The sequence below is a fragment of the Parambassis ranga genome, chromosome 14, assembly GCF_900634625.1.
Source record: "Parambassis ranga chromosome 14, fParRan2.1, whole genome shotgun sequence".
NCBI lineage: Eukaryota > Metazoa > Chordata > Actinopteri > Ambassidae > Parambassis > Parambassis ranga.
The window spans coordinates 8,536,871-8,558,861 of NC_041034.1; the positions used below are offsets into that span (position 1 = coordinate 8,536,871).

General features: G+C 41.2%; 5 protein-coding genes and 1 non-coding gene across 8 annotated transcripts; all 6 read left to right on the top strand.

Moving 5' to 3' along the window:
- The first annotated feature begins 1,171 nt into the window (after positions 1-1,171).
- Positions 1,172-2,486, top strand: mrps17 (mitochondrial ribosomal protein S17). 2 transcript variants are annotated; one of them, XM_028422398.1, is made up of 3 exons: positions 1,172-1,278; positions 1,626-1,772; positions 2,037-2,486. In XM_028422398.1, the coding sequence occupies exons 2-3, from the start codon at positions 1,647-1,649 to the stop codon at positions 2,352-2,354; spliced, it is 444 nt and encodes a 147-aa protein (XP_028278199.1). In that variant the 5' UTR covers positions 1,172-1,278; positions 1,626-1,646; the 3' UTR covers positions 2,355-2,486. The 2 variants fall into 2 exon arrangements, with proteins under 2 accessions (XP_028278199.1, XP_028278200.1); XM_028422399.1 differs by having other exon boundaries at positions 1,179-1,282.
- A 306-nt stretch (positions 2,487-2,792) lies between these two features.
- LOC114446682 (protein NipSnap homolog 2-like) lies at positions 2,793-7,369 on the top strand. The gene is made up of 10 exons (XM_028422397.1): positions 2,793-2,947; positions 4,026-4,153; positions 4,245-4,290; positions 4,376-4,470; positions 5,268-5,338; positions 5,493-5,633; positions 5,725-5,756; positions 6,203-6,297; positions 6,537-6,620; positions 6,845-7,369. Exons 1-10 carry the CDS (start codon positions 2,856-2,858, stop codon positions 6,907-6,909), a joined length of 849 nt encoding a protein of 282 aa, XP_028278198.1. The 5' UTR covers positions 2,793-2,855; the 3' UTR covers positions 6,910-7,369.
- A 1,769-nt stretch (positions 7,370-9,138) lies between these two features.
- cct6a (chaperonin containing TCP1, subunit 6A (zeta 1)) lies at positions 9,139-13,224 on the top strand. Its single transcript, XM_028422313.1, has 13 exons — positions 9,139-9,384; positions 10,055-10,118; positions 10,233-10,367; positions 10,472-10,645; positions 10,762-10,865; positions 10,946-11,216; positions 11,316-11,398; positions 11,638-11,734; positions 11,822-11,969; positions 12,269-12,402; positions 12,487-12,589; positions 12,680-12,752; positions 12,838-13,224. The coding sequence occupies exons 1-13, from the start codon at positions 9,248-9,250 to the stop codon at positions 12,908-12,910; spliced, it is 1,596 nt and encodes a 531-aa protein (XP_028278114.1). The 5' UTR covers positions 9,139-9,247; the 3' UTR covers positions 12,911-13,224.
- On the top strand, positions 12,036-12,170 carry LOC114446769 (small nucleolar RNA SNORA22). The gene has a single exon (XR_003671785.1). It is a non-coding gene; the product is annotated as a small nucleolar RNA SNORA22 (small nucleolar RNA).
- Positions 13,225-13,759: 535 nt separating the features above from the next.
- On the top strand, positions 13,760-15,893 carry sumf2 (sulfatase modifying factor 2). Its single transcript, XM_028421524.1, has 9 exons — positions 13,760-13,966; positions 14,043-14,190; positions 14,275-14,389; positions 14,653-14,697; positions 14,776-14,926; positions 15,022-15,077; positions 15,169-15,253; positions 15,369-15,510; positions 15,594-15,893. The coding sequence occupies exons 1-9, from the start codon at positions 13,924-13,926 to the stop codon at positions 15,694-15,696; spliced, it is 888 nt and encodes a 295-aa protein (XP_028277325.1). The 5' UTR covers positions 13,760-13,923; the 3' UTR covers positions 15,697-15,893.
- Positions 15,894-16,984: 1,091 nt separating this feature from the next.
- Positions 16,985-21,908, top strand: bicdl2l (bicaudal-D-related protein 2-like). 2 transcript variants are annotated; one of them, XM_028422476.1, is made up of 7 exons: positions 16,987-17,224; positions 17,380-17,916; positions 18,403-18,522; positions 18,602-18,760; positions 19,297-19,370; positions 19,484-19,604; positions 20,359-21,908. In XM_028422476.1, the coding sequence occupies exons 2-7, from the start codon at positions 17,641-17,643 to the stop codon at positions 20,707-20,709; spliced, it is 1,101 nt and encodes a 366-aa protein (XP_028278277.1). In that variant the 5' UTR covers positions 16,987-17,224; positions 17,380-17,640; the 3' UTR covers positions 20,710-21,908. The 2 variants fall into 2 exon arrangements, with proteins under 2 accessions (XP_028278276.1, XP_028278277.1); XM_028422475.1 differs by having other exon boundaries at positions 16,985-17,916.
- Positions 21,909-21,991: the final 83 nt, after the last annotated feature.

Consider the following 21,991-nt stretch of genomic DNA (forward strand, 5'->3'; position numbering starts at 1 on the left):
CCTTAAATGGGAAACAGAGATCCAGACCTGTGCTTTACTACAACATCGCGCTGATTAGGACCAGATTGGTCTGCCTGTGGTTGGTGCTGAGCCACAGCCAACTCCAACTCTAGGACAAGACTGTTACAATGTGGTATGAATGCAATTGTGAAAATCCTTCAGCCATTTCTATTACCCTTTCTCTGAGACTCATGTGTGGACCTTTGACCGCCTGTCCTCAACAAAGAAAGAAATTATTGACTCCACTATATTGATGTTAAACACATGTTTCTGTGTTGTTATTTCAGAATTATCAGTTGTTTCCTTGTCATAATTGGGCATTGAAATAAAAACCTTTTATTCCGCTTTAGTCCATACAACTACACCATCATGGCCTCCAGAGGATAAATCTTGCAGGAATGCTGTGAAGTTGCACTCAGTGTAGTTCTGGCTGTGTTAAAATATCTCATGTTGGGATGATATATTTTATCTCGAGAAAACAATGATCTCAACAAAATGTTTCAGGTTTGGTAGGATCCTTCGGTCTTATGACCAGACAGATTTAAGTGTTTTGCATCATTGGATGTGTCCTTTACATCTTAAATGTTCTAACTATATCTGTGGACTTCTTTATTAACAATTTTTGTCAATCGGTGTCATAGCTGGAAACATTGTTCCTTATGCTTCATGATGATAAAGATATGTTTCTCTGCTACCCTCTTGTGGTTATAATGAATAATTTATTTCCTTAAAAAAAGTACAATGGGGACTTGGTTTTATTCATTTTTTTCACATTATTTTTGGCACAGTTTTAATCCATTTATTACCTCGCCTTAATGCCTTTTTTTATATTAAAAAAAACAAATACATGTAGAATTGCAAAGTGTTTGATTTAATAACAAAAGTACAAAACACAATTTTATTATAAAGACATTTTTGAGAGGGAAACATTGCTCCATCAGCTCCTGTTTTCTTTTTCTATTTTTTTTAGTATAAATATGATCAACAGCTGATGGGCATGTTGGTCCAAACGATAAAATATCAATCAAATGAAACATAAAGGGAGACAAATCATAATCTTTATAATGATAAAATAATATGATTCATCATATCATTTTTAAACGGGTAAACCAGGAATATAGGGGAAGGATTTTGTCTTGTGAGAATTAGCGGCTACATATCTGTGCGGTGGGTCCCTCGGTACTTGCCGTAGTTACGTCATCAGAACAAGCCGAGCGCAGCAGCATGAGGGAGCGTTCTGTCTGAAGATTTGTTGACCTTCTCTCCCTGAAACCTGTAGTGAGTTTGTATCTTCGTTCCTACCAATGCTGTTAATTTTGCAGTTGCTAAATGAAATCTGTCTGAACTATAATTCCTTCTCTCTAAGGAATGCGAAAGTTAAAGCTAACGTTAGCTGCCAATATGCTAACTACAACTAGTAGCCATTAGCCGTCCTCTCATATCATCCTCCTATTGACACCTTGTAACGTTTGCATAAATAACGTTATTATTATAGTTTTATGTCGATTTATTTGTCGCAATGATTTACATGTGTATAAAGTGGAGCAGTGTACCTGTCAGAAGCCAGTTCCTGTGACTTTTAGGTTATCAGGAAGTCATGTGGTATGTTGTCTTTTCTACTGCAGGGTTGTACAAAGCTGTGCAAAATGTCTGCTGTCAAACATGCGTCAGTTCACGCCAAGTGGATCATCGGCAAAGTAATAGGCACCAAGATGAAGAAAACTGCTAAAGTGAGAGTCACAAGGCTGGTGCTGGACTCCTACCTGCTCAAGGTACGTTCCTGACTGTTTATTTACCACTGATACCTGACTTTCTAGTGATCACCCAAACTTTGGTACATTGTGCTGACCTTGATTCAAGGAATACAATTATTTTGGTGATTGCTCTTGAAGGATTGCTCTTGAAGGATTGCTCTTGAAGGCAATGATATGCATTTGTAATTATTTAATGAACAGTAAAAATATTGGCAAACATATTGCAGATGTTATTTATGCATGTAATTAAATGCTGATCGGTTGTGTTCTTTTTCCTAATAGTACTACAACAAGAGAAAGACCTACTTTGCCCATGATGGTTTGCAGCAGTGCACTGTGGGAGATATTGTCCTCCTGAAGGCTCTGCTTGAGCCCAGATCCAAACATGTGAAACACGAACTGGCAGAAATAGTGTATAAAGTTGGTCAAGTGGTTGACCCACTGACGGGAAAGAGAGTTGCAGGAACTGAGTTTGTGGAGCCTCTCGGTGACCTTCTACTTAAAGACGAAACGACGTTGGCAGAAAAACTGCAGGAGCTCAACATCTCTGCTGCTTCAAGTGGAGCCGAGTCACAGCCAGCACCGACTTCCAGCTCATGATCGAAAACCCTGTATTCAGTGTCAGTCTGTTTGTGTTCAGCTGTATATAACTTTATAACCCACTTGTACAATATATATGATTTTGTTGCCACTCAAATCTGGAGAATTCACAATAAAATCATAATGAGAATGCATGGTGTCATTCACAAATGTAAATCCTGCTGTTACACCAAAGACCACCTATCAGTGTAGTGTGCATGCAAAATACTATTGACATTATTCCTTGGTGCATATTTTTTATTGGTGTGTTGTGATTATGTCTCAGCAAGGGATTAATCGATCATTATGTATCATTTTATTCGAACAACGTACTGTATGTGTGCTAGTGCACTGATTGAACGTGTATGTTTGGATCAGTTTGAGAGCTGGGGATTTATTGAAAATATATGCAAGCAAGGTGCTTAAAGGTAACCTGGGGTTACGTCAGCTCCTCCGGGATCGGCTCTGGCCGCGGCTGCAGCCGTGTCACAGCGTCCGACTGTCAACAGCTTTCAGGAAAAGATGGCGACTGGAGTCCTTCAGAGAGTGGGCAAAGGCCTGAAAGAGGCGAAAATTAGGCTTCAGGCGAACGGACCGGTCACTGTGAGCATAAGGTTAGACCTTTAGAAAGTGTCGGTGTACCGGTGCAGATGTATAATTGTCACTGAAACTACTTGTTTTTACTTGTTTAGTTTCGGCAAAGTTGACACCAATGACAAAGTCCGGGATGCTAGCTGGCTAAGCTAACGCTGTAGCGAACACTAACGTAGGGAGGTTGGGACGTTCACCACCCAGTTTAACGTAGCTAGCGTTAGCACGTAGCCCCAAACCTGCTAACTTTTTGCTAATGCGAATCACAAGATAATCCCCAAAATTCATGTGTTGTCACTCTAATTGTGTTCGCAGCCATCCTTATACATGTTCACAAGTACAGTTATAGAAGCCATGGCAAGAATTGTGGCTCCTCATAAGTTTCTGTCAGTCCAAAACTGAATTAAACTTCAAGGTCACAATGCAATAAATCGATGCACAGCAGTACTTGTTATGATTTGTGGTCGACAGTGTAACGTTGCAGCAGGCGTGTGTGTGTGCTAAACCAGGCTGCAGTGTAAACACATGTGACGCTGATATGCTTATGAAATGTGAATACAGACCTGCACCATGGCTACTCTTTCTTTTTAATAATAGCGTTTACAGCTGAATAAGAGCTGTCGTGGAACCTGCTTCCTGATAAACAACAGTAACAGCTGCACTGATTGCTTGTTGGCATTTAAACTCAGTTCATTTTCCAGAAAACTAAAGTACTGTGCATGTGGGAAGGCTGATTAGAGACTAATCTTCAGGTCATGTGCAGCTTATAGCCTTGTGGCTATGAATACGTTGGATAGCCTAAAAAGATGTACATAAAGTTGTGTGATGACACTGACCTATAATTTTAGTTTTATCCACTGTGTGTAGCATATTTCATAATAAGTATTGTTTGTGTTTTAGAGGCCAGTTTTTAGCAGGAATCATTAGAGGATTAAAAACTCTTATTGTATTTGTCAACTCTGGGGTTTGTTGTGATATCCTAACATTAAAAATATGTTGATGCTGATAAATAATCTAAAGTGGAAAAACTACAGACACAGATGTTTGTTTATGTCATAAGCAGACATATGATGGCTGTATCCATCTTTATTTTCTTTGCAGAAGCCTGTCGGCTGCGCGTGAAGACAGCTGGTTCAAATCACTTTTTGTCAGAAAAGTCGACCCAAGAAAAGATGCTCACTCTCATCTGCTTGCCAAGAAGGAAGACAACAATCTGTATAAAATACAATGTGTGTAATATTTTTAATTCACTGTGTCACTGGCACATTTTTGAAATGTTACCCTGACTGTAAATAATCTTATGAAATCTGTTTATCACAGTTCACAATGTCAAGCCTGAGTGCCTTGAAACATACAATCAGCTTTGGTAAGAAATCCCTGTTTCCTAATTTCATTTTAAATGCACCAAAATCTGAAGATATTGTATTTATTATATGTGTTTGTGTGTTCAGTGAGGCTGTTTTGCCTTCCATCCACTCTAACCATGAATACCCTTGTGAGCTTGTGGGCACCTGGAACACATGGTATGGAGAGCAGGATCAGGCAGGTGAGAGCATTTGCTATAAATTAAGATTTCAGTGGTGGGAGTCTTAAAATGGACATGGAAAATTTCTGTTGTTGACTCTGAATTGACTCCAAAGACAGCAGCTTTCCAGGCTCTCCTTGGTGACACAAACTAATGTTTTGTTTATTAGTTAATTATAGCTGTGACTGTGTTGCACTTTTCTGGGCTGTTGTCCAGTTTGTCCTGGTGGAGACATTTGTCATTCGCCAGCTGTGGTTCCTCCCACAGTTACAGTGCAGTGATGTTGGCAACATCAGTAAACACAGTCCCAAAGGCCACATATGTAAAACATGTACAATACACAGCGTGTGGAAAGTAGAGGCTGCTGATTGTTGTATAACATGGCGTCCTCCTTCCAGTGTGAGGATTAGAAGTCACTACGTTTTCATCCTTTATAGTGTGTGTTTTGGTAATGATCACATATGTAGGAGCAGAGTAAAGGCTTGTTTTTCATATTATTACACTGTGGCAGTGAGTTGTTCACTGGTGAGAATCACCTTCTGTAAAGGTGTATCTGTGTGGTTTTGCCCATTCTAGTGGACCACCATGGCTCACATAGCTGCAGCGTTCAGTGTGGCCAGATCTATTCATAATTTTTTATCACTGGCAGGGAATGGCCTCTATATTAAGATTTATGGATTCCTGTCATGTTTACACTGGAGATTAACTAGAGATTCATGCTGTAGGTGGACTTGAACCAATGTTGTTTCTGTAAAAGAGAAAACAAAATGGATTTGAGAGCTGCATTTTTATTGGCTCTTCTACTCCTTGTGTTCTAGTTCACCTGTGGAGATATCGGGGAGGATACCCAGCTCTCACTGAAGTTATGAATAAGCTCAAGCACAATAAGGTAACAGGCGCTCAGATTAGTTATGTACAAATGCTCAGTAACTTATAATATGTATAACAGGCCAGAATTTGTAGAATAATTAATTAACCCATTCAAAACACATTCAAAACAAGGACGCTGAGTGCTGTGTCTCTTTTGCTTGTGGTTGCTGCAGGAGTTCATGGACTACAGAAAAGAGAGGGGAAAGATGCTGTTGTCTCGGAGGAACCAGCTGCTTTTGGAGTTCAGTTTCTGGAACGAACCCGTCCCTCGTGAAGGACCTAATATCTACGAACTCCGATCGTACCAACTCAGGGTAACTGTCTGTTAGCATGTAGCTCATTCAGCAGCTTCCCTTCCTTTGTTGCTCATTGTCCCTTTCCGCTGTCTTTGCTGTCTTGTTTCAGCCAGGGACAATGATCGAGTGGGGCAATTACTGGTAAGATGTAATCTCCTTCGTTTCTTGAGTTACCATTATTGTGTACACAAAAAGCTCCTCACTCCCATTTTATTGGTTTTACAGATTGATGCACATGATGCACAATATGAGTCAACGGTACTTTCTGGCCACACAGTCTATGCATGAGCAAATATACTGCACTTAATTTTTAAATCTCAGACATAATTCACCGGTTTGACCTGTATTTATAACATATGTCTCTGATTAACCTGACTGGAAAATGTGCCTGCTCATGAAATGAAACCAAACATACTGAACAGATTAAAAAATGAAAATGTGATGTTTTGATGATTGGGATATCTGGTTTATTTGAGGTATAAAACCTATATATTCCTATTGATGCTGTAATTAGTACATTTCCCTGATACCATGCTGCTTTTTATTATTTTTTAAAAATCTTACATAACACCTTTGATACTGTGCAGGGCCCGTGCCATTGACATTCGCCAGCAGAATCATGAGGCGGTGGGAGGCTTCTTCTCACAGATTGGAAGTCTGTACACAGTTCACCACTTATGGGGTGAGCTGATGAGTGAACTGAGCTGATAGTTTGACTAATACTACGTAAAAATATTTTATAACACCAATGCATCACTGTATTGCAGAATAATATATATAAAAACAATAAATTATCAGTTTCTCTGCCAAATCTACTATTCTTCCATCCTGCACTTTAAAGACCCTTCACTGTTGAGTATTTTAATGAATAAACAGTCATTTAGTTTCAGTTTTAACCAGTTGATGTATTTTTTTGGGCAGCGTACAAAGATCTGCAGTCCAGAGAAGACACCAGAAATGCAGCTTGGCAGCGTGAAGGTTGGGATGAGGTTGTTTATTACACAGGTAGGTGTTAGTTTGCTGCCTTTCTGTCAAAGTACCCCTATTACATACATGTGTCGTTTAGTATTGAATTACAACTTTTTGATATTTCTGTTTTGTATTTTTGAAATTTGCATGTATTCAGTCTCAGGTCCCTTTTTTTGCACAGGGAGAATGGTTAACCCTTTGCTGCATTTTACATGCCTGAAATCTGTTGCTAAAACACTTGTTTCTTTCTCTTCCCACAGTCCCTCTTATTCAGCACATGGAGTCTAGAATAATGATTCCCATGAAGACGTCACCCTTGAAGTAACCACAGACACTGGAGTAAATGCTCAGCATTTGCAGCCACTGCAACCATTACACTGATCCATAGAGTGTAACCAACTATTGGAGTGTGCACTGCCAGGGATATCAGAGTAACACAGACATGCTTCTGTTTTTATTTTCTTTCTTTGGTTCTTTACTCCTTTTCTTTAGTGTTTTGGGTCTTTTTCAAGTTAAAATTGTTCATCATTTAAACTGTAGCTGTTACAGCAATGACGGTGTTACTGACTCTTTGTGGCGTTTGTTTAGATGGCATATAGTTTGGCTCGCCCTCCTACCGTCTGTTAGACGTTAAATGACTTGTTTTGTTATGATGAGCTTTCATCAGTGTTGGTCACAGGAGCTGAAAATGTCTTAAAATTAAAAGAAACTTTCCTTGTAAGCCCTGTTGCATTAGAATTCATTGTGACAGCCACCAGTTTCTCAAAACAAAAAAATCTGCTTCACTATGAATGTCAGGTGGATAAGCTTCATTAATTACGGGCCCGTTTTATGAAGACAAACCTGCTTTTTATGAATCTGTGCTCTGTATTTGACTAAAGCTGACAGTGAAGGGATGCTGTGTTTAAACTCCAACTTTATTTTCTCTAAAAGGTCATTGTGTGCTCACTCCACTAAGAATGGTTTACATTTACATAGCTTTAATCCTACAACAGTTGGTTGAATTCATAAGAACACTCCTAAAACAGACTGTAGGGCATCAGAACCGTTTTTATTCCAGCCTGACACATGAATGTTCTGCTGAACTCTTTGTTAAACTGAGCTTATCTAACTTCATTGCACTTTTGACTCTTGCAAGCTGTGGAGATGAGGACAAAATAATTTAAATTTCAGTAGAACTGATCAGTATTTGCAGTACAGAATCAATGGTTTGACCGATCCACATATCAAGCAGCTGGATGATTGTATGCTCTCTCTGAGATGGTCGGTCTGTAGATACACACTGAGAGCTCACTGTCTGAAAACATGGTCCGACGACAGGAGTTATATCTCAGTGTGATAAATGTAAATTGCAGTGCTTTAATAAGATTAGATGTACATACTTAATTAAAGTTCTGATGAAAATTGAAAAAAAATTGTTGGACTAATTTTATCATATAATCTTTCTATGGAATAATTATAAATCATGCATGTTTATTTGATGTTATGACTTTCTTGCATAGACCATGTAAAAAAAGGTACAATTGTCCTGACTTATAGAGGAAAAACATTGTACTAAACCCATATGTTTGCACTACTGTTTCCCAGGTACTGACTGAGGTGATTAACTGGACACATCGTCTGGGTGTTACTTGTGCTGCATTCAGAAATGTAGAAACTCCGAAGCTCGGCTTAAAAATTGAGATTTTACAGTTGATTGTAATGATGATTACATTATGTACGTGCGACATCTATGTTAAAACAACAGAATACTGTGAAATAAGCCACCAAGTTACTGAAGGTGGCGATGTCTTAATGTTTTACTCTTTTTTGTAGGGGAATCTGGAAACAAACTAGAAAAGCATTTCCTGAAGAAAATGCAAGTTTGATTGCCGCAGCTGAAGCATTGCTTTGAACGCTGATGTGACGGATTGCTCTGAATTACTGGAGAATCTGCAATCTGAACTTAATTTGCTGAAACACAGTTAAGAATTTAGAAAGATGAAGCTCTTAGTTTGAAAAGTCGAAAATGTTTTAATATTATGAACATAGAGAGAAGAGAAACATCTGACAAGACAAGAACAGTATGAAGTCATGACCTTAAAGAATAGCCTGTGAATATACCATATGAAAGGTCTGAGGCTGGAATAATACCATAAGATAAGAAGTTCAGGCTGTGTGATTTGAATGTGGAAAAGTAGTATACAGCTGAAGGATGATCAATATGACAGATATAATGCTTAAAGTCTGATAAAGACTACAAATATGGCTGCTTTGTATGCTTCTAGTGTGTCAGCCCTGTCACCATGGTAAAAGCCCTGCCTGCCTGCCAGTCAAACTAATAATAAAGACGTAGAAGAACAAGAGTTTGATTGCCTAGCAATCAAACTAATTAGAGTCTTGCTTTTTAACCTGAATTTGTATAATGTTTGGATAGCTGGGTCAGGCTATATCTTTCCGTAAAAGAGTAACATCTCTGGACTGTCTTTAATCAGAATGGGGAAAAGGAAGCTGTAGGAAACAGAAACGTCCCACCCTTGGCTGGTTACCCAAAGGCAGCACGACAACACGTGTTGGAGCCTTCTGGAAGCCGACTCCCCTTCCGCGAGCGTCGGAGCCCCAGCAGTGCGGACTATCTGCCGGCGAGACTTTCTATTTTACTTCGCTGGTTGAGCTGCTTTGACATGTCTGCCATTAAAGCGCTGAACCCAAAAGCAGAAGTGGCCAGGGCCCAGGCCGCTTTGGCGGTTAACATCAGTGCCGCCCGGGGGCTTCAGGATGTGCTGAGAAGTAACCTGGGACCGAAGGGGACCATGAAGATGTGAGTGCAGCCGGAGCTCTTTGTGCAGCACGCGTGCTATGCTAGCTCGCTAATGTTAGCTGCTTAGCAGTTCACTCAGCAGTTCGCCGGGGTCTTGGGCGCTGGTAGAAAAATGTCGCACCTCACTTATAGATGCCCAAAATAGGAAAGTCTACTAATTGTAGTTAAAATAAATAAACCGTATCACACTTTAAATCAGCCGAGGCCTGCCCGAGCCTGACGGATTTTCCCGGCGCACGTTGCCCTGCCCAGTCATCGTCATGTTCCGTTATGACAACCACGAAGCTAAAGTTAGCATCATAGCATCAACCGATTAGCAGATTAGGCTAGTTGATGGTGCAACTACAGGTGACAACACAATGTTCTTTAGATGGCTTTAACGTGAAGTAGTGGAACTGATTAGTAAATATATGACTTATGTTATGGCAAGGAGTTACAGTTAGTACCTCATTATTGCTTGTTGGATAAGTTAAAGAAATGATTTAAGGCGTTCTGCTATAATCTGCTCGTCTAAATCAGACACTCCAGACAACACTGTGGTTTCGGGAAGAGGTTTGACCGATGGAAAACTTTTATTAAACAACTGGACAAGCATTATGTCACATGTGACTGTGTTGAACCATCTTCTCTTTCCTCAGCTAACATTAACCCTTTATGTTTCAAACTGTAGGCTGGTGTCTGGTTCAGGGGAGATAAAGCTGACCAAAGATGGCAACGTCTTGTTAAATGAGATGGTAAGGTGCTGTTCTGTGAAAGCACTGACTGTAATTATGGTGCTGTACACTTTCAGTGGCAATGAGTGACCACGCCCTCTTTGTATAATGCTGCTGTTTTAATGTTTCTTTCAGCAAATCCAGCACCCAACAGCATCACTGATCGCCAAGGTTGCTACAGCCCAGGATGACATCACAGGAGATGGAACCACCTCCAACGTCCTCATTATCGGGGAGTTGCTGAAGCAGGCTGATCTCTATGTGTCCGAGGTAAAAAGTTTGTTGTGTGTGAACTCTTTTAATTTGGCAAGTAAATCTTTACTGTTATTAACAATATGTTTCCACCCCTACCTCTCTTTAATGTTGTGCTGCAGGGTCTCCATCCAAGGATCATTGCTGAGGGCTTTGAGGCAGCAAAAGAGAAAGCCCTGGCTGTTCTGGAGGATATGAAGGTGACTCGGGAAATGGACAGAGAGACCCTCATTAATGTTGCACGCACCTCCCTCCGTACCAAGGTCCACGCAGAGCTGGCAGACCTGCTTACTGAGGTGAGACACAAGGAACTGTAGCTCAGCCCTGAATTTGCAACATCAGTATCTCTTTGATGCGTGTAGCTTGGTTGGTGATGTTAGGATGTGATCACGATCTACTTGTCTGTCTGCAGGCTGTTGTAGATGCTGTGCTTGCTATCGCTAAACCCAATGAACCCATTGACCTGTACATGGTGGAAATCATGGAGATGAAGCACAAGACCGACTGTGACACACAGTAAGCTTATTTGCATGAGTTAAACAAGACGTGCTCCATTATTTTTAGTGTCAAATCTAAATTCTGCTCCCTTCTCGCAGACTGATCCGAGGTTTGGTGTTGGACCACGGTGCCCGACACCCAGACATGAAGAAGAGGGTGGAGGATGCTTATGTGCTGACATGCAACGTCTCCTTGGAGTATGAAAAGACAGAGGTCAACTCTGGTTTCTTCTACAAGAGCGCTGATGAGAGGGAAAAGCTTGTGTCTGCAGAAAGGAAGTTCATCGAGGAGCGAGTGCGGAAGATCGTCGCTCTGAAGAAGAAAGTCTGTCCGAACGGGGATAAGGGTTTTGTCGTCATTAACCAGAAGGTACGATGGGACAGAGCTGATACTGTGTCAGAGCAGCAGGCCTGTTAATGTAGCTCCACTATGATTTGTAAATGGAACATTTGTTTCTGTGTTTTGTAGGGTATTGATCCATTTTCCCTGGATGCCCTCGCCAAGGAAGGCATTGTCGCCCTGCGCAGGGCAAAGAGGAGGAACATGGAGAGGTTAGAATGGAGTACATTTTCCATTTTTTATACCTTTCAGGTATTTAAGTTGTTTTGTTAAGTGTTGAGACTTACTGATGATAACAACTTCCAGCTGCTGTGTTTTGGGGGATTATTTCATTCATAGTAATAAATCACAACATGAATTGGATAGATATACTTTATTAATTTTAAACCAGGAATTTCCTCTTTTTTTTAGATGGAAAGATGGATAACTGTTGTATGTTTAACTTTGGCAGGCTTACCCTCGCCTGTGGTGGCATTGCCATGAATTCAGTGGAGGATCTCACACCTGAGTGCTTGGGACAGGCTGGGCTGGTTTATGAATACACACTGGTGAGTATCTGTCTGTATATTCATTGAGCTTTTATTCCCCAAAAAGAAAATATAAAATTAACACATTTTCATCAATGCTGTTTGCAGGGAGAGGAGAAGTACACGTTCGTCGAGAAGTGTGGGAATCCTCGCTCAGTAACCCTGCTGTTGAAGGGACCCAACAAACACACCCTCACACAGATAAAAGACGCAGTGAGGGATGGTTTACGTGCAGTCAAGAATGCAATTGAAGACGGTAAGACACCATGGGACTGAAACTGGAAAACAGAAGCGTGTTCTTCAGTGAAATGCAGCTGATGTCGTGCACAGTGAACACCCAGAGATGCTAATGTGGCTCCCTCTGGTCTCTAATTACTGTGCTACAGCAATTCTGATCTTTTCCTCTGCATTAGGAGAGCTTCACCTCTCCTAATGCATTCAGTTGATCAGGACAAACTCATACCCAATATTAATTCTAAATACATATGTATTCCTTTACAGAATTGGTTTCTTTTTCCTGTTATTTGAACACGTATCCATTTTTTGTCTCTTCAGGCAGTGTTGTGTCAGGAGCTGGTGCATTCGAAGTGGCAGTAGCAGACGCCTTGGTAAAACACAAACCCAATGTGAAAGGTAGAGCCCAGCTGGGAGTCCAAGCATTCGCAGACGCTCTCCTCGTCATCCCCAAGGTGAAGAGTTTGCACATTTTGTTTCTTTTTTTAGTTGTCTAATATGTGTCAAACTCAGTTAATCTGACTCCTGTGTCCTTGTAGGTTTTGGCCCAGAACTCTGGATATGATCCACAGGAGACTCTGCTGAAGCTGCAGACAGAATATAAAGAGTCTGGTCAGCTAGTTGGGGTTGACCTTAGCACAGGTTGGAAACATTTAAACTTATCAGCATCAGTTTTTCTCAGATCTGTACAGATCCAAGTGTTCATTGCCTAAATCTTGCTTTTTTTTAAAGGGGAACCAATGGTGGCAGGTGAAGCAGGAGTGTGGGACAATTACAGTGTCAAGAAACAGCTACTCCACTCATGGTGAGATTTCAGAGATATACAAGGCCATTGCTATGTTGTAAGTTGTCCTCATCAGGTTCCAACACAGGTCTGTAATTTTTCACAGCACGGTGATTGCCAGCAACATCTTGTTGGTGGATGAGATCATGAGAGCCGGAATGTCTTCACTCAGAGTTTAAAGGTCAACCTAAGACGCTGCAGCCCCTCTCACACTCACAGGGATAGTCGTTTTACGTGATGGTTTCAGTCAACGTGTTCCCGTTCTCTGCGCTCGCAAAGCGCCCCCGTCTGATGGACAGCCCGCTGGAAAACATCTACAGCACCCATCAAAGTGTCTGTCAGAAATGATTGTCCTGCTAGTCATGTTTTTTTCATGGATTTGTCAATGCCTCCCTCAAAATGATTAGTTTATTTATGAGATTTTGTTAAAAGCACTCACCTCTACCACTCGGATTTTGTTTCTGCCCATTAAAGGTTTTCATGACTCATGAAACATTTGGTTGTTATTGTGTGAACAGTGAATAGATTCAACAAATTGGAAGGGAAGTACAGGGTACTTTTCTAATTAGACAAGTTTATTAATGCTTTGAACAACAACGAAGCATTACAGACAAAAGTATCTCAGCAAACAATCTTTACAAAGGATCAATAACAATTTAATCAATTGACAAAAAGGACATGAGCAACTTTTTAATGTTTGCTTTATCAAATATTGCACAAACTTACAGAGGTATTCCTGATTTAAAAAAGTTTGTTTTTTAGTTTAGCACTAGAATTAATTCTCACAATAATCAACTTTTGCGGAATTTAAATTATTCTATAAATAAACTACTTTTACCTTATATATTGAAACGTAAGACTGTTTATAAGTGGAGAAAAAAACGCAAAGCAGATCGATTCTGAACTGCGGAACTGTTCACTGTCGAACCCTCTTGACAGAAATCACATGATGGAAACAGCAGAGGGCAGCAATACGCCTTAGATGCATCTAGTCTCCCTAAAATCAACGAAGAAGAAGATTGTTTCCGTTGCGACGGTGAAATTCGTCCGACAGAGAAACACGAATATCTAACAGTAACATCCAAGTTGGCGAAGTACCGCCATGTCTGTTAAATGTTAAATTTGTATAATGTTAAACGCCTAAATTCAGATCAATGTTAACTCATAGAAACTTGGAAAAATTAACGCTAAAATGGCGCTCTGGGTGCTTGTCGTGTCTTTACTGTGCGCGGGCGGTAAGAACTTTTTCATTTCTCAATATACTTAAAATATTGGACGAAAATGTTTAAACGTCATGTGTCTTCCTGCCAGCTGCGGGGGAGATGGTGGACATCGCAGGGGGGAGGATGTTAATGGGCACCAGTGCACCTGATGGGAGAGATGGAGAGTCCCCCACGAAGGAGGTTCTAGTACAGCCTTTTCAAATAGACAAATACCCCGTCACTAATACCGCGTTCAGGTAACAGACCTTCACACCTCATATTAAGTGATTGATATTAAGTTTATAACTAAAAATAAAGCATCTGGTGTTTATTCTCCACAGAGACTTTGTGAGAGCGGAGAAGTACAAAACTGAAGCAGAGACGTTTGGCTGGAGTTTTGTGTTTCAGGACTTTGTGTCAGATGAGCTGAAAAGCAAAGTCACTCAGAGAATTGAGGTACCAGGAGGTGACCTGTCTTTTCATCCTAATGAATCTGATAATACTGTAATATAAAGTGAGTCTTATATTATTTACAGCACTCAGTACTTACAGCTTCAACCCACATACTTGGCCAATAAAGCTGACTCTAATTCTGATCAGGGCAGCCTTTGTTTGGAGCTTTCTGCCGATTTAATTTGAGCTTTAGCTAAGGCTAAACAATTAGAAATGTCTGCCACACATACTACACTACTGATACATTTCCTCATCTTCCTATAAAGTCTGCTCCCTGGTGGCTGCCTATAGAGCGGGCGTTTTGGAGACAGGTGAGGTTATGTTTTATCTGTATTTTCCATTGTCACCACCTTCCATGCATTGTATTCATCTGACTCTCTGTGGCTCAGCCAGCAGGACCTGGCTCAGGCATTCGTGAGCGTTTGGACTTCCCTGTGGTTCAGGTGAGCTGGAACGATGCTCAGGCCTACTGCCAGTGGAAGGACAAGAGACTCCCAACAGAGGAGGAGTGGGAGTGGGCTGCGCGTGGAGGCCTGCAAGGTGCACAGTTTGTACATTGATGCATTGATACACACAGAGGTAGTGTTTCAATTAAAGTCTTCTTAAATTGTTTCCTGTTAACTGTTATGCTTCAGGTCGGACATTTCCATGGGGAAATAAGTTTCAGTCCAATAGAACCAACCTGTGGCAGGTCAGCCTGTAATAGTACATACTACAGTATCATTAGCTCTTGTTATTGCTTTTCTTTGAGGCCTATTAGAGATTTTTTTTGTGTGTTTTAGGGATTATTTCCAGATGGAGACACTGCAGAGGATGGATATCATGGCGTCTCTCCTGTCACAGCATTTCCGCCTCAGAACAGCTATGGTAATTGTGCCTCTGTTAAAAGTGAAAATAGAAACATTAATCAGATGATAAATCACATGAGACAGCCTGAGTAATCTGCTGATTGGTTTGATTCATCATGTCTTTTTTCCTGCAGGGCTGTATGACATGATGGGAAACACATGGGAGTGGACATCCACACCTTTTCCATCAGCGCGATCAATGTATGTGCTGCGCGGTGCATCCTGGATCGACACAGTGGACGGTTCGGCCAATCACAAGGCTCGAATAACAACCAGGTTTTTAGTGCCTTCACACTGTGCATCTGCAGAGGCTGTTTAACCCACCTGTCCTGACTGACACTCATTTCTCTGTGCCGCAGGATGGGCAACACACCCGACTCCGCCTCTGATAACCTGGGGTTCAGGTGTGCTGCCAGCAACGAACAGAAACCAAGGAAGAAAAAACACAAAGTAGAACTGTAGCAACAGAAATAGAAATATTGAACAAGGGACGACTGTGTTCATTTATTTCTTGTAATTAAGCTGATGACCTTGAAGTTCACAATAAGGAAAGGCCTGGGAACAATAAAAAGTTCCTCTGTGGAGAACTTTTTTTGTTAAAACTTGATTATGAACAAACTCATTTATAATGTCGAGTAAATAAATGTTTTTTTTTTTTACTGTTTGCTTTTATATTTTATTGTGTGCACCCCAAATGTTTTCTTTTCTGTGAAACTTGCTTAAATGTCTCATTGGATTAAATGAGTGAAAGGAAGGAAGTGGACACTGTGATTGCCTGCAGTGCCGCTGTCTGTCCCTTACATGCTGGGATCTGTCTTTGTTTTTGTCTGTCTGTTTTTGTGTGACTGGAGAGTAAATGAGTCTGCTAGTATAGTCTCAGCTCCTCTAATCCTGTCTTTGGCTCTGTGTTTACTTTCTCATCAGTGTGGTCAGCTGAGTGGTTTCATTTTACTCAACTAAACTGACCCTCGAAACTCCTGTTTCAAATGCCAGGCCTTCTCTTCTTTGACCTTTGGTGGTTATTTTCCATTGACAAATATGTACACAGAGAAAAAAGAAAGCTGAGACAATTGTTCTTGGAAGACTGTTGTCATTACAAAACAGATTAACCAGAAATACACCAGGAACAGTTTTGCAGACTGTTTTACTGTAGCCACGTTCAATATAAAATGATTACAATTATTTAAACTGACTGACAGGACTTCAGTAAAATTACTTTATAAATGAGTCTTAATACAGTTTCTTGTAGATACAGTGCATTTTTACGACTATAGCTTTAGAACATGAACTAAAGCATCAGGAATTTATGGAATTCTCTCACCACTGATTATGAGATTAAATGACTCACTTCCTTGGTGTGAAAGAGTAATAATACACCTGTGACACAGCCATGTTTTTTTAAATGTTTGACACATTTAGAAATATTACATAAATGACTGAAGATTAAAAAGAAACTTTGCTGACCTACTTTTTGTTACAAATAGTACAATAGTAGTGCACAAAGAGTGTTAAACGCAATGTTTAGAGAGGAAAGGAGGACAAACAGCATCTTTGTTAAATTGGCAATAAATCACCAAAATTACCCTCCAAACTTAGCTACAACAGATGACTATCACTGGTGTTTTCCCCAAAGTATGTCAGTACCAAAAATAAACCAATGACTTTTGACTCCAGACTTTGCAGCAATCACTTCCTCTCACACGGAGCATAAATTATGTTCCCAGCCCTGCAGCGTGTATGTTTGACTTGGCTTGATAAAAGAGCAGTTTAAATCAGGTGTCATACGTCAAACCTGAATAATTTTGATTGTATCAAAAGATCAGAAGCTTTCCTTTCTTTTGTTTTCCAGCCACCATGGTGTGTTTGCACGTCATGTGTGAGAAGTGACAGAGAAGGAGGAAGAAAACCCAGACAAGCCGCACGAAGCCACTGCCTCCAGTGACATCACATCGTGTCATGTCGTGTGCCTGTGAAGACGCACACAGTTCAGGTAAAACAAGTTCAGTTACATTCTGTTTGCCATCCTCCCTTCCTCCTCTGTCTCACTTTTCACTCTACCTCTTTTATGTTTATATGTACCTGACGGTGCTTGCACATTGTTTAAGTGATCCTGCTTTTAGCAAATTGATCATGGACTTCTCCCAGCCTTTCTCGGTCCTCAATGAGAGGCTGAGACCTCGGTTCACCACCAGCGAGCAGCTCTACTCCTCCCTGAACAGAGTGGAGGACAGACAGCTGGGCTCTCTCAGGAATAAATCTACATCTTACAGACCAACAGTTTTGCCAAAACAACCAGAACCAAAGGTCTCTGTGACAGTCACAGAACCAGAAGATCCAGAGGAGCCTGAAAACGATGAAGAGGATTTGGCCTCTGAAGACCAGGAAGAAGGAAATAGTGCTGGTCTGATGTCCATTAACAGTTCATGTCTTATCAGTGAACTGAATTTAAAAGAAGAAGGTGAAGATGAGTCTGTGGACGAGGACAGCAGCTCCATACAGTCTGAGGAGAAAGACAGTGAGCAGGCCTCAGAGGGGACAAACGATGCTTCAGAACCGGGAGCATTGGCCACTAAACACGGGAGCACCTTCCAGAAGAGTTACCTTGATGGGACCTTACCGGACCTGATAAACAGTGGAAGGCCACTCGGCAGACGCAGGACACTGGGACACGTCTCAGACACGGTGAGTCTAAAGCTTCCCCTGCTGCTTCAAAGATTTAACAGAGTAAAAATCTGCTCTGTTACAAACAGGTGTGTCAAACAATGAAACCTGTAATGCTGGGACGGACAGTCACAACTGTTGCCAAGCAGTGGACAAAAAGCACATCTACAAAAAGACAATAATGGAGCCACAATCTGTTGTGTGTCTGTTGTGTGCAGTAAAGCTCAGCATGCAGTACTGATGGATGGTTTTACTGGGGTGTTTACTAGCTGGTGATGGCAGGTTTTGATTTGTGGTCATGAGTATAAAATGCCTTACACTTTATATTCACAGTTTTTATTTAAGGCGTCAATATGTTTCCTGAATAGCACCTGAGCCTGTGAGAATAAATTTCAGTTTTACTCAGAACTCCGGATCAGCAGTTTCTGTTTACATTGCGTGAAGATATAATTGTTGTGTGCAGGCTTATTGTTATCTGATGAGATTTGTTTGTTTTGCCTTTTATAGCTTGAGGAAGTACGTAGACAAGTGGCGCTGACTCGGAGGCAAAGCCTCAAGATCAAGGCTCAGGTAGACAAGCTGCAGGAGAGCAGAGATGGACCGGGCTGGAGCCAACACAGAGAGAGGGTAAAGGTTCCACACACCGAGAACCAGGATGTCTGTGGAGCCTCTGCAGGGTCATTATAATGTTATTTGTTTCTAACAGGTCACAGAGGAGGTTCTGTCTGTTCTGAGGCTGCTGCACCCACTGACAGAGCCAGAGTCCAGCCTGCCTGAACCCACCGAGGGGGAAAACCATCTGGATGTTGCCCTGGCACAGCTGCAGAGTGTCGCTCGCAAACTGGCGATCAGCCACACCAAACAGGTCAGGACAACACCCGGCAAATAAAACACATAAAGCCCTGCAATCTCAGCAGGAGTGGATTTTAGTGGGCAGAGGAATGTTTACTTTGCTCGTACTGATGTTAGGCTAGCTGATAGGAGGGAAATTATTTACAAGGAAGGTGTTTGCAAAATTGTCCCCATACAGAAGCTTCCATTGATTATGGCAGACAGGGAACATGGAACAATAGTAACCTTAAACATGTGAATTATTTCAAGAAGCTCATGTTGACGTGGCTACAATGTGCCCTCCTGACGAAGCTGAAAAAACCCACATTATTTCTGTACTCAGGTGTTAAAGCTCAGGTATGTGGTCTGACAAGTTTAGTGACAGTATCGGTAAGTCTTTCTGGAATTTGCTGTATGTTTGTCACACTTATAAAGAAAGGCTCAAGGAGTATAACCACAGGTGGGATTATATTTGAGCTCTCTAAAAACTGAGATAAAAGACGTAATGTTTTTCAGAAAAGTTAAAGGTGGAGATAAAAAATAACTTCCTCTTCTTGTTTGTCTATTTAGGATTCTAAAAAAAAGGGAGATGACAGTGCTGTTCTGCAACAAGCGCTGCGGGACAGAGATGAGGCCATGGAGAAGTGAGTACACACACATCTTTAAAATAACACATAAATCACGATTTAAGGAAAAAAGAGAAGTTCCTTCTGTGTGTGTGTGTGTGTCATCCTTCCTGTTCTGCTCTGGTCTGCAGGAAGAAGGCGATGGAGGCAGAGCTGCTGCGGAGCAAGACCGAGATGATGGGACTGAATAACCAGCTGCTGGAGGCTGTGCAGAAACGTCTGGAGATCTCGCTGGAGCTGGAGGCCTGGAAGGTAAAGCTGAGATCAATGATTGACACAAGAGGAGGGTAGGTGGGGGTGGGTGGGGGTTGTTCTCTAGAGAAACTCTAATCTAAAATCGGGGGTGGGGGTGGGTGGGTTTGTTCTGAAGAGCCATAGAGACTGTGGAACTCAGCTAGAGAAGCCTAGATAAATAGGACACCTCAACACCCCACCCCCACCTTCACACACATAATTAGCTGGATATTGCATTCACAGCTCAGGATGTGTTCAACTGTAAAACACACACAAAACAACATTACATTCAGCACATGCAGGCGTTAATGCCAGCTGGTGTCCTGTCACGGTGTTCTTTCTTGAAGCGAATGTGTTCATATGGTGAGCGCCGGGCCGCCTGAAGCATGACACAGAGTTCAGTGGTGAAGGCAGCACAGAGTGTTTCTTCTGCGCAGTCAAAACTCAAACTGATTTCACCCACAAGGAAGAGAGACACTTTTTATTATTTATCTATGGATAAATATTCATATTCTGTCTTCTCATATAGGTTGTATTAGTGTGTTAGGAGTGATGAGACAGTTTGGACATCATGGAGGATCATCTGTGCACAATAAATTCACCATTTCTGACTTTTTTAAGGCTAAAATATAATTCTTCCTGAAAGCAGCCATAGAAAAGATTAATGTAAAATAGTACATAACATCCCTGCAGGTTTATAAGTCTGGTTCATCAGCACGTTTCTCATTTTTGTGCACTGATAAATACTTTTGTTTACCTTGACTTGCCTCAGGAGGACCTTCAGCTTATGCTCCAACAGCAGCTGCAGAGTCAGCAGCTGGCAGAGCAGGCCCAGAGGAAGCCCAGTCGCCTGGGCATCCTGAGGAGAAACAACAGACCGCCAATCCAGCGGCCGGCCAACTTCTCCCTGCCTACACCCACCCCTCCTACAACCAACTCCCACCAGATCTTCGTCTCCAGATCTGCGGTTTCTACTGCACCGACACCCAGCACGCCTACTGGTATCATCACCCAACGCAACTGGAAGAACAAGCTGAGGAGGGGCAAGAACAGTCGTCAAGGAGACCTGGAGGCAGAGTGTGGTAGGGATGATGATGGATTCCAGGTCGTATCGCTTGATTGAAATGGTGATGACATCACACTGTGATGCACAACTATCCTGTTGAGTCAAAGTCCCTCTTTAGTGAAACATTCTCTGCTAATCATCCCTGTTTGAGCAGGACTTGGACACTAGAAGGTTCACTCTAAAGCTACAGTGTGGGACTTATGTCCCCTTTTCCCAGCATGGAGGACAAAGACACAAAACTGTGTGTATATATGTACACAAGTGAACTTGTAACACTGGGATAAGAGCTGCACTAACTTAGCTGGAACCTAACAGAAGGACAGATAAATGAGTTGTTTATAATTTATCATCTAGAAGTTATTCAGCATTTGTCTTTTCCGTCAATTGCCATGACAAACTTTCTCTGAATGCCTCTTAGCTTTCAGTCTTCATCTTTGCTAACATGTGAATGTTGCCACGGTAACAAGACTTTGTGTGAACTTGTTGGCATGAGCTGCAATGTAACGGATGTTCATTTAGATGTAAAAATCCTGCATTGCTGCTTTAACGCCAGTGCACAAAGACACCAAACAGACTGTTGATTGAATTAACAGTCACCTCACATCCAGCAGATTCACTTCTGCATGTATGGATGGATGTTTCAGTGGAAGAGGAACTTTTTTCAGCAAAAATGATGAGAAACATGCTATGAATGAAGTGGAACTGGAGCCATGTAACATTAGTATTCTTTACAAGAACATTGGAATTTGTTGATTATGGGTCACTTTACTGTCTGCAAAAAAACTGAAACCTTGCTGCAAATTTTTTTGCCTTTTTATTGTACAATATCAATATATAATCCACTTCTATATGCACCTTGCACACATTTAAAATGTATATATTTTATAATATATATATATATTAGCCATTTTTAGATTAATTGCCTCCAACATTGGCAACATGTTCAACAAACTGAGACGTAAATAGCACAGCAAAGTCACACCTGATGACGAAAGAGAAGGCATGCTCATAGTGTAACAATATACAATCTGAATTGATGATTACAGTTCTTAACATTTCACTGAACCAGTTTTCCTTTGACATAAATTTGTCCTACTGCAGAAACTGAAGCAAGACCCGCATTCAAATGTCAGCACAACCAAACAACCCCCAACAATCCATTCATATTGTGCACTCCCCAACACACGTCTTAGGGATGATGGGATGATTCAACACTATTTAGACCTTCATGTAAAAATAAATCAAGGAGAGTTTCACTCAATTGATCAATCTGATCATTTACAAGCCTTTCAGACTTTAGTGTTGACATCAAATAAACATAAAACATTTTAGTAAACAT

Bases quoted from the DNA above. Each gene is read 5' to 3' on its own strand.
- sumf2 (XM_028421524.1), top strand. From the start codon at position 13,924: ATGGCGCTCTGGGTGCTTGTCGTGTCTTTACTGTGCGCGGGCG. The intron at 13,967-14,042 runs GTAAGAACTTTT...TCTTCCTGCCAG, and splicing joins GTCTTTACTGTGCGCGGGCG to CTGCGGGGGAGATGGTGGAC. The intron at 14,698-14,775 runs GTGAGGTTATGT...TCTGTGGCTCAG, and splicing joins AGCGGGCGTTTTGGAGACAG to CCAGCAGGACCTGGCTCAGG.
- LOC114446682 (XM_028422397.1), top strand. From the start codon at position 2,856: ATGGCGACTGGAGTCCTTCAGAGAGTGGGCAAAGGCCTGAAAGAGGCG. The intron at 4,291-4,375 runs GTAAGAAATCCC...TTGTGTGTTCAG, and splicing joins GAAACATACAATCAGCTTTG to TGAGGCTGTTTTGCCTTCCA. The intron at 4,471-5,267 runs GTGAGAGCATTT...CTTGTGTTCTAG, and splicing joins TGGAGAGCAGGATCAGGCAG to TTCACCTGTGGAGATATCGG.
- bicdl2l (XM_028422475.1), top strand. From the start codon at position 17,191: ATGTCGTGTGCCTGTGAAGACGCACACAGTTCAGGTAAAACAAGTTCA. The intron at 17,917-18,402 runs GTGAGTCTAAAG...TGCCTTTTATAG, and splicing joins TGGGACACGTCTCAGACACG to CTTGAGGAAGTACGTAGACA. The intron at 19,371-19,483 runs GTGAGTACACAC...TCTGGTCTGCAG, and splicing joins AGAGATGAGGCCATGGAGAA to GAAGAAGGCGATGGAGGCAG.
- cct6a (XM_028422313.1), top strand. From the start codon at position 9,248: ATGTCTGCCATTAAAGCGCTGAACCCAAAAGCAGAAGTGGCCAGGGCC. The intron at 10,368-10,471 runs GTAAAAAGTTTG...GTTGTGCTGCAG, and splicing joins CTGATCTCTATGTGTCCGAG to GGTCTCCATCCAAGGATCAT. The intron at 12,590-12,679 runs GTTGGAAACATT...TTTTTTTTAAAG, and splicing joins TGGGGTTGACCTTAGCACAG to GGGAACCAATGGTGGCAGGT.
- mrps17 (XM_028422398.1), top strand. From the start codon at position 1,647: ATGTCTGCTGTCAAACATGCGTCAGTTCACGCCAAGTGGATCATCGGC. The intron at 1,773-2,036 runs GTACGTTCCTGA...TTTTCCTAATAG, and splicing joins TGGACTCCTACCTGCTCAAG to TACTACAACAAGAGAAAGAC.